Source organism: Manduca sexta, chromosome 7 (assembly GCF_014839805.1).
Source record: "Manduca sexta isolate Smith_Timp_Sample1 chromosome 7, JHU_Msex_v1.0, whole genome shotgun sequence".
Taxonomy (NCBI): Eukaryota; Metazoa; Arthropoda; class Insecta; order Lepidoptera; family Sphingidae; genus Manduca; species Manduca sexta.
The window spans coordinates 10,955,770-10,967,074 of NC_051121.1; the positions used below are offsets into that span (position 1 = coordinate 10,955,770).

The window sequence follows — 11,305 nt, forward strand, 5'->3', positions numbered from 1 at the left end:
AAATAAAAATATGAAACAGTAGAATTAAGCTCTTGACATATTGGCACAGAACTTTGCGGGTTACAGCAAAGCGCTCTCTTAGGGTTGCCAGTTTGGGACTTACCAATCCAGGCTTTTATGACCGATTACTCTATTGATGATGAAGAATGATGATACGAACATGCCATTCGCTTGATGGTAAATGGTACGACCGCCTATATGCAGCAGCAACACTATACAGAAGTTCAAACATTAAAAAAGGACATAGACTACTTTTATTCGCCATAAGCCCAAATTCACGCGGGTAAATCCGAAAAAGCTTGCATATTATCAACGTGAATGATGTATTTTATTTGTTATCTAAGTAAATTCATAAACCACTTCATGGATCTGTAAGCTTGGGCCATGAATAACCAAGTCACAGATAAACATTGTGACCACAAATCACGACTTATTGGGAGTGATTTGTTACAAATCTGACAAGTGACAACCCTAACAGTAAATATGAAAACGATCCGATGCATTTCATCCGGAAACAAAGTGCTTTCAATTACAACATATCTTTTAAAGAAAATTAATAGGTTTGCGGCATGAGCCAGCCAATTCGTTTACATTCAAATGAATTTGCCCCGTTTTCGAAAGGCACAAGTCGAGGAAATAAAAAATCGAAATGAATACTCATGTATAGGCTTTCATTGTTACAAAATGTAAATAAATAAATACAAAAGTTTCAGATGTTTGGTGCGAATGGCAATGTTGGAAATATATAAACGTAAAAGCTCCTAGAGCCTTTGGCAAGATGACTTTCTTAAATCTTTATCGCTTCACATAAGACAGCTCTACGGTTTTTTGCCGCGAGCGGTTGTTTTTCACTTCCGCAAAACCGCTAAACGAACTATATACGGTATACACTACTCGTACTATTAAACACTGCTCTTTTTTACGGTACTTGCTACGAACACTGCAAAGAAAACTTTATGAGAACAGTATAGGAATTGTGTTGTCGTTGCATTATTAGAAATATAAAAAAAAAATACTCCAAATACTGGGTAAATATACTCACCAACCAAAGATTTAACAGAAGTTCCTTTTGCAAGAGATAATAAATATAAAGATTTAGCAATAATGTCCAGATTTTTTTAAACTGACCAAAAAACTGCAAGCCATTACCGCCACATTCGAGCCAGCCTACTGAGTTTCGTATGTTACAGATTATACGCGGTTTTATTTCGCACGCCATTTTGTAATTGGTCGTGGCTTTTAAATCAGGCGCGGGAAAGAACCACCAGTGCATTCGCTTGTATATCTTCAAACCACAAAATGAGGCGGTTAAAAACCATTCGTCGTTCTATAGGCGGCATAGGTATATTAGATTAAAAAATTCAACCGCCTTCAAAAACCATTCAAAACCAAAAAATTATTTCACATAATAGGTATATACTGGATACCAATTTTGGAATCGGTGTCTAATTAAAATTATTAGTTAAGTTAGATCAGTGAAAATTTGGAAAAAAAAAACAATGATAGCAATCTGGAAGTATATTATTTCGAATAAAAAAAGAATTTTCCAAATCGGTCCATGAATGAGCAAATTCTGAGGTAAGTAACACAAATGAAAAAAAAAATATTCACGCCGCATTGATAACCTCCTCCTTTTTTGAGGTAGGTTAAAAATATAGGTAGAATTACACTTTTTGTAGTTTACAATTTTTTCCCGCTTTGCTACAGGGGGAAATGGAAACATATATTTCCAACTCCTCCCTATCCTTCTATTTGATTTATTTCGTTAAAATTATGAGTAATTAGTGTAATGTTAAATGTCTAACCGGGAATATTTTCGTTCAGCATTAAAGAGAACAATTATCCCCTGGCAGCAGTTCAACAAGCGAACCCAATCTCAATCCTTAACGCGATTCCGAGAAAAACCAATCAAACTCATTTGAAAACATGTGAAATAAAACATTGTTCTGATCGGTAAATTTTTGAGATACATCAAGATAAGCGAATGGGATGATTTATTGAAAATCGCGGTAAATAAACACACACGTAACACAAAAAAAAAAAATGTGTGTGCCATTGACTTATCGTGCGTAAAAATCGATCACAAAACTTCCATTTAGTTAGATCGTTTCATTTCCGCCTGTTAGTCTATCGCTGCTTCCATTTACTCTATAAAAAAGCCAGTCCTCCTAACTCTAACGCAAGGCGCAAACCTTTTCAACTGTCGCAATTATAAATAAAATAAATAAATAAAATGCTTTATTCATCACGTAGGCGAACATAGTTGCACTTATGATAAGTCAAGGAAAGTACATGAAAATATTTAATTATTACCTAATTAAATTAGCTTATATAAACAAAGACAATTTATATTGAAAATAAAATAAATGAAAAATATAGTAAACAAAGAAGCCAGCTCGAGCTGGCAGGAAAGAAGAAATAAAATGATGTATATATGTATAGATATTCAATATTATGGCACCAACGAGTGGTTAATAATTTATTTACAAACACTGCAGTATCTTTATCGTACTATTAAATTAACTAACAGTTTATTAATTGACAATTGCTCCAATTACGTGTCAAATTTATAATCAAACAGCTGCCACTCCTATAGTTAATGTATGAAAACGAGACGTCGGCAGCACGTTCCGCCATTTGTATGTAATTTGGTGCAAAATTTGACGTATACAAAGCATCTTGAACATACACATTACAACAAAATTCAGAGAGATAAAAACGCTACTGGTTAAATATCCATCTCTTTTAAATAGAATCGGTTTAATAGACTAATAAACATATTGATAAAATAAAATTACGTAAATTTAATATTTTCCTTCCCTGAAAACGATGACTAAAATACATTTTAAATGAAACGGTTAAGAATACATAGATAATAGTATGAAAAGAATACACCCACTACCCAGAGATAAAAGTTTTTGGATGAAAGAACGCGTCTTCAAGTTATATTGTCAAATGGAGACTTTGTTGGCGCACGGTATGCAAATCGAATGTTGATTTACAAGTTAAAATAGAAACCCAACCCCGCTGTCTTGGCTTGAAGAAGATAAAATTAAAATAATGGATTAAGCAGTAAATCTACTTATATACTAAGTGGATTATATTCTACTGGTGGTAAGTCTCTCATGTGTGAGAGTCCGCTTGGATGGATACAACTGCAATGTGTATTTCTGCCGCCAAGCAGTAGTGTATATCACTATTGTATTCCGGGTTGAAGGACATTGTAGCCAGTGTAACTACTGGACGTAATGAGACTTAATATCTCATGTCTCAGGATGGCGAGCGCAGTGGAATACCAAACAAGTGTTTCTACTGTTTATGGGTGGTCGTATCGCTTACCATCAGGCGAACGGCAAACTCGTCACGTCATTCAAAGCAATAAAAAACAACATAACTGGTGCGTATCTTAACGCGATAAAATTCGAAAACTAATAGAAATTATTAGGTATCGACCTATGTAATTTTTTTTGAATGCATACTGCATATACCTTTATAATAATAGCTATAACACCGAAGTTCCTAAACTCCCTAAGCCTTCAAATATATAGTTGCATAACCCTAATTTTAGCGACTAGACACTACAAGACTCAATATGTTACTAAACACAGGTTTAAGTTTAATCTATACAGCAATTCATCAAAATAATCGCGTAATACCTTCGAGGAGGCAGGGATGAGCGGGTCGTGTTGCACTTTACTAACGGCTTATAGTTCAAGCACCCCTATCTACCCAATTAAAATTCAAATCACGAGTCTAAGCTTTATTGTATTTTTCTAAATACTGACACTACGGTGAGTAGATTTTCGTGTTGAAATTCTGAAGCCTCGAATTTTTTAGGTGGTCGTTCTCTGATTTACAAGAAAAAGATTTGCAGGTGGTCTGAATGACTTTAAAAATCTTACCACTAATTTACCCAAAAGAATAAAATCATTTACTTAGTTGTGAATATTAAAAAAATATAGTCACGGGGGGGACTGAAGGACCATGAAGGCTGCAAAGTCTTCGAAACGTCGGGAGAAAAGTAAAATATTAAAACCGCAATAAAATCCGTAAAATAGTTTAATTCAAATATCTAACATTCGCGTAAACATAAGAAATCATTATGCGTCAAAACATATTACTAATTTAGCTATACTAAATCCCCATTTATTAGAGGCTCAGGATAATTATATAATCCGCGTACAAATTACCCGGGATTATAAAATACTTCCTGCGGCGTAACATTTATCTAATTTCTTAATTAGGGGAAAAGATTTACGAATCTTGCGAATAAATGAGATCTATTGTAAAAAAATACTGTTTGGTGCCTCAAATGCTACAACAAATTGATAATTTTGTAAGTAATTGTTACAAATATGTGAATTTCCTTACTTTATTTCTTAATAGCAAAAAATCAACAATCACTGATGTTGATTTTTTGATCAACAGTCACAATTAATTTATATATTATTATATATTTATATAAACCAACTCTAATCCTTTATTTATCTTGAGTTCTTCCATTAGCTGCTGTTAGTTTTATCGTCTGAACATACCGCTTTATAAGCAGAGTGCAAACTTTATTTTTTAATTATCTATCGAGTGGCGAAAGGGTTATTGAACTAAATTTAATGAAGTCTACGATTGATTCAAGTTGAATGGGGATGTTTTTAAGCAATTATGAATGGGGAGTGAAACGAAATCACCCTTCGCTGAAGAAGCTAGCTGATCGACGGGTGATTGCAAGTTGTGAAAGCAAATTGAAGAAACCGAACTTAAAATAATAATATTTTCGCAAGTTGTGATGTTAAGATGTTAATTATTTCTAGTTTATAAGTCTAGTCCATATAAGTCCTTACTAACAGTGTACAGTAAACTTATTGAGAACACTACCGCTTAAGTAATGTAGTGACGAAATCGGCCCTTAGTGGCAAGAAATCCTAACATACTAAGATTTATAACTTTGAAGAGGCAAAATGTAAATATCAAATCTCTATATCTAATAATTGAAATAGATAGGTACCTAGTCGAACATAGTAACGAGAGAAAATAAAATAATCCCTATTTAACTACACGGCCGTCAAAGCTGTCCTTCGTTTAGAATGCTCGTAAGTAATTGCAAGACGGATTCGCCCCGTAGTCGGAATAGGGCTCCCTAGCGTCTCCATGTACACTTCCTATATTAGTGTATTATCTATGATGTACACGGTAAGTACGTCATTGGCTTGCCACTCATGCTAAACAAGACAAATTCATGGACAAATTATTTGAAGTGCTGCCATCTCTACAATACGTTTAGCTTTTTAAAAATAAGTAGGGCTTTTCATGATAACGCCATCTATGAATTTTAACACAACATCACAATACAAATTTAAAAAAATAAAACGTAAGTACATACTAACCATATAATAATATTTTAATCCAAACTGAGTAAAAATAGAAGATTGTTAACTAAGAAATAATATTATTATTGTAAATGGTATAATGGTACTTTTTTTTATAGATGATGTTATCCCCAAGCTCAATAATAAATTATATTATATATTATATTATTCTATGCCCATATGCAATATGATTTAACGAAATTATTTAATTAAATTTCTACCTATACATTTAATTTTTATAAAATAAACTGATATTTATTAATTTATGCCATAGACAACACACGGGAAAATAACTATAGAGAATCATTGAACTTTTGAAGGCCATCCTTTCCCGCGTTGTGACGCAAGGCTACCAACATATTGCGTTAAATGCTTGTTTCGGATAGCTATCCAAAAAAAAATCATAGACAATTATTCTTCAATAAATTGTATTTAGCCCAAGAAGAACAACGAAAGAAAATGAATTGTTATTATGATTTATATCCTCAATTGTTAGTGTTCGTCAATTTCTTACCTATTTCAATGTAATACTTTGTTTTTAATATTTTGCCACACAGTTTTTTTACAAAAAATCTATTAGGTTTCATTTTTCTTACTGATTTTACTATGCAGAACATAATTCCAATATAATCATATGTTTTTAAAATTTAATCACACTATAACATTTAAAAACATTTTATGTAACTTGAGATTTAAGACCACTAATCAAAAAAATTAAAACTATATCATACCATAGACAAGTTCTTGACGTTCCGACGCCGTTCTTTCTATTCTTGTTCTGTTGGTAGTGCTGTTGCTAACGCCATTTTTGTTATACACTGTAAGCTGCATATGGTGCTTTTTTTTTACTCATAGCTGAAGTCAAGGAGTGCGAGTGAGAAAACCGAATAAGATTGTTTTATGGAGCTTCAACTAACCCGAATATTTTCTTCAAAGCTTATTTACGACGTTTCTCATTGTCTATGCTGTAGATACGCATCCCGAGCGATACATACGGTGTAAAGCTTTTAGTGACAAATGTATAGTAAAAATGAAGGAAAACGCCGTACTTAAGTGGCAAAAAGTGTACAATCCTACCGGCCCTCAGCCACGACCCCGCCATGGTCACCGCGCGGTCGCCATAAAAGATTTGATGATAGTTTTCGGCGGCGGAAACGAAGGTATAGTTCACGAGCTGCACGTCTTCAACACCACCACAAACCAATGGTTCGTTCCCGTCACGAAAGGCGAAGTGCCTCCAGGATGCGCCGCTTACGGTTTTGTTGTCGATGGAACGCGACTTCTCGTTTTTGGCGGCATGGTGGAATACGGCAAGTACTCTAACGATTTGTACGAACTTCAGGCCTCCCGATGGGAATGGAAGAGGTTGAAGCCGTTGCCGCCTAAGCAGGGGCTCCCGCCTTGTCCACGACTAGGTCATAGCTTCACCTTACTCAATGGGAAAGTGTATCTGTTTGGAGGGCTGGCGAACGAAAGCGATGACCCCAAGAACAATATACCACGGTATCTCAACGATTTATACACGCTGGAACTATACCCAAATTCGTCAATGACCGTATGGGACATTCCGCTCACGTACGGACAGTCTCCACCGCCACGGGAGTCACATAGCGGTGTCGCGTATACAGACAGAAACACAGGCAAATCATCACTTATAATCTACGGAGGAATGAGCGGGTCGCGCCTCGGAGACCTATGGGTGCTCGACGTGGACAGCATGTCGTGGTCTCGGCCCGAAGTCGGCGGTCCCTCGCCCCTGCCGAGGTCTCTGCACACTGCCACAGTCATCGGTCACCACATGTACGTGTATGGCGGCTGGGTGCCACTAGTCCCCGACGAATCTAAACTTGCCACACATGAAAAGGAGTGGAAATGCACAAACACTCTTGCCTCACTAAACCTAGAATCCATGACTTGGGACAACATAGCCCTGGACAAATTTGATGAGTGTGTTCCGCGGGCCAGGGCTGGGCACAGTGCCGTGGCCATACAAACCAGACTATATATTTGGTCCGGTAGAGATGGGTATAGGAAAACTTGGAACAACCAGATTTGCTGCAAAGATCTGTGGTACTTGGAAGTGGGAGTGCCACCTCAAGCTGGTCGTGTAGCACTTGTCCGTGCTGGCACCACATCTTTAGAACTGTGCTGGCCTGCACTCAACACTGTAACTACTTATCTATTACAAGTACAGAAATGTGGTAAAGTAACCCCAACTCGCTTCCCAGCTGCAGCAGAGCCTGTGACCGCGCCGCCACCCTCCTCACCGGCGGCCTCGCAGCCCGACGCCGCAAAAGCCTTTGGTCTCACGTCTCCTGTCTCAACTCCGATACCTATAACGCCTACAGAGCTGCCGGTGCGTCCTATCGCAGCCGCCGCTTCACCTATTACTCACCCAATAGTTTCCACTCCTCAGAAAATCACTTCGGGTGCAATCAAATTGACTTCACAGCCAGCTACAGTCAAAATATCTCCTGGCACGCAGACGCCTAAGCAGCCGACCTACCAGACTAAGACAGTGGTTAAGTCACCAGCGACGGCGGGGTCTTCGCAGCAGATCAAGGTGGCAGCAGTCACACCTCAGAGCGTCACCAGGATCGTCAGCGGCGTGGGCACTCCGGGCACCGTGCGCGTCTCCACTGCGCAATCTAACGCGCAAATAGTACTTGGGGCGGGAGGGGCCGCTGGCACACCTCGCTTCGTGCAGGTAAAAACTGGCGCTAGCGGTAGTCCTGTACCTGTCAAACTGGGACCCAGTAACGTTCCTGTGAAACTAGCCGGCAACGCAGTACCGTTGAAGATAGGCACCGCCAACATTCAAGGCAAAATTACCGCCAACAGCATACAGAAGGTGGCCACCAGCAATATGCCCTTGAAACTAGGTGCAGGCAATGTGAAGATCGGTACCAGCAATGTGCTTGTGAAGACAGCGGGTGGCATGCCCATTCAGGCAGGAGTGGCCAATCTACAGAGTAAAGTGGCAGCGGGCGTGCCAGTCAAACTTGGCGCAGGCAACCTGCCAGTCATAGCAAGCAGCGGCGGCGCCATCCAGATAGCAGGTGGTGCGCTCGGCGGGCAGCAGATGAAGACGCCTGTCTACAAGATTCTGACGGCGAAGTCAGGCGAACAGACGGCGACTGTGGCGACGACGACCGGTGCGATGTCAGGGGCCACGGTGCTTCGACAGGCGGGTGGTAACGCGGGCATTCCGGTCATCATCAAGAAGACTCCCGGCGCCACTGCTCAAGCGAGTACTGCACCGCAATACGTGACGCTGGTGAAGACCTCCACAGGCATGACTGTAGCCACCATGCCCAAGGTGGCGATGGTAAACCGACCAGCGGCTCCCACGTCCGTCACAGCGCAAGCGCAGGGCATCGCGTCAGGTGCTACTATCGTGAAACTGGTATCTGCCAACACTGTGGGTGGTAACAAGATCATCACTCTGCCTTCAAACATGATACAACTGGGCAAGTCGAGCGTCGGCGGAAAACAAACCATCGTGATCACCAAATCGGCAGGCCAGTCGGCGCAGTCGAACCAGCAGCAGTGAAGGAACTATTTGATATCTCAGAGTGCCCTTAGCTAGCCGTCAGACGGATGCAGTGTGTGACAAGCGGAGAGTGTACAGGTTGACTCTGCAACGGTACATTCTGATTGTAAATTTTAACAAACGCTGGGTGTGCTCAGACTATAGAATATTATAAATCATAGTTTATGAGTTTTGTATGTTATATGAGTCTGTAGAGAAAGTCCTCATAGAGTTTTTACTAAAAGAATATTTTATTTACTCTTATAAATTAATATAATTATTATTGGTGATGTGAGAGGTCACCGGAGCCATGAAGCCTGCTTGTGATCTGTCCTAACATAATTAAATGTTGGTGTTGTGGATGTTCAGTCGCTGAAAAGTTTTAATGGTTTGTGTCTCGGAAATGACACCACATGAAAAGTGCCTCTTGTGCAGAATGGTTGTTGTGGACTGGATGTGACATCTCTGTTTTACAATTAGTACACTACATGCTTGACACATGGATTTATTTTAATCATAAGCTTGTATGTTATATTTCTGTATTATGTAGTTTTTTTTTACTGTAATTATGTTATTATTTTGTGACAACATGTAGTAGAATCTTATTCTACAGACTGCACATTCGTGCATGTCATTTTATATTATAAATTGGAGACATTAAAAGATTTTTGTTAAAACTGTCTTCCGCTTAAGTTTTTACAAAATCCTAAAACTTGACTTAGTTTCTTTGTAATATCTTAAAATAGTTGTTAATAACTTTGAATAATAAAAGAAATAATTTGGCTCTGATTTTGGTGGCTGCAAAATTATCATTTTACTAAAAACAATTCACTAAGTGGATCTTGCGGCTATTAGAAACACAGTAAAGTTGTTAACATGATACCTAATATAGCATAATATAAACTGTCATTGTGTAATATTGTTTGTGGTATTCTGTAGTGGAGTCAGCGCCATGTCTTTGAGACACCTGAACATAGACTGAGGCTATTATACAGTATTAAGATGTGGAGCTGATTCAATCGTGTGGAGTAGCTGTACCATGGAGTACCACACACAAGTTATATGTGCTTAGTGCCTGTTAAACATTGTCTGTTCTCGTTGAGTTTGTTTGACACTGGCGCTGGTTAATCGCAAAGAAAACTGACAAAAACTATATTGATTTTATCAATACTTTGTTATTTAAGATTTACGAATGACATAAAAATGCAGAATATAATTTGTTGGCGGGAAAAGTGTAACCGCACGGGGCCTGTGTCCACCTGAGTGTTGTCAATTTTTTATTTTTACATATTGTGTATACAATGGAGTGCATTCATGTGGAGAAATTTTATTCTGCATTTCTATACTTAGCATAAGCGTCCTAGATGTACGTACCTAGGTTAATCAATAATATAAGTTAAGCGAGGTATGGATTGTAAATATCATTAAGTAGATAAATTTAATGTTATAGTTTGTTCATATTATGTTCATTTGCTTGAATAAACGATTTGGATAAGTGCGACTTTCATTGCGAATTGCATAAATAAACTATTAAGTAATACTTAGTCTGCATACAATAGGCAGAAAAAATGGGTCAACTATTAATAGTTATGCTTATAAGTAAAGCATCGAATCGACACCAAAAACTATCAGAGGATTTTTGCCACGACAACATGTTTCGTATGTTGTACGATCTCATTGGACCATGGCACGTAAATGACTTTTTAATGAAATATTAATTTATGTGGTCATTGTGCAAGTGGCATAAAGTTTGGTACTAAACACCAAACACAATATTATTATTTTGATTATGAATATTGCGAAACTGATCTTATGTTATTAGCGACCTCTGTTAAGTTTCTTTTGTAATAAAATTAACTCTGTGGCTAAAATTGTTTAGCTTTATTTGACACAGATGTCACTGTTTTAAAATTTAAATATTTACTTATTATTTTGTACGGCCTAAATACGATCTAAAATATATATTTAAGTAGATATCTATGATGAAAATTTATGAAATATTAATAAGTTAGTAAGGCTGTAAGTCAAGAACTAATAAAAGCATACGTATACCGGTACACGGGTATACCTAATATTACATCTATTTTCAAAACCAGAATTCATTTAATCGGTACTTACTAGATGGCGCTAATTTCAATTCACTCTTATTTAACATAACTGCCATTATAATATTGTATGCCAGTATAATGTAGTCGATAGGGATAAAACTGATCGTATCATTGAATTCTGTCCAATAAATTTAATTTATCCATTATTGGCTCTACTTACCCCAAATGATTATATTTATTTAAATAAGTGTGTATCCTATTGCTTACCTACACTAAAAGAATCACTCGTGACCCTAAATCATGTTAATCATATCATATTTACTAAGTTGTTAGAAACTATGAAGCAATTATTCCACAAATTA

General features: G+C 37.6%; 1 protein-coding gene across 1 annotated transcript; it reads left to right on the forward strand.

Annotated features, from left to right (window-relative positions):
* Positions 1-6,260: 6,260 nt before the first annotated feature.
* LOC115442434 (host cell factor 1) lies at positions 6,261-10,390 on the forward strand. Its single transcript, XM_030167463.2, has one exon. It carries the CDS (start codon positions 6,394-6,396, stop codon positions 8,914-8,916), a length of 2,523 nt encoding a protein of 840 aa, XP_030023323.2. The 5' UTR covers positions 6,261-6,393; the 3' UTR covers positions 8,917-10,390.
* Positions 10,391-11,305: the final 915 nt, after the last annotated feature.

Coding starts and splice junctions, on each gene's coding strand:
- LOC115442434 (XM_030167463.2), top strand. CDS start 6,394: ATGAAGGAAAACGCCGTACTTAAGTGGCAAAAAGTGTACAATCCTACC.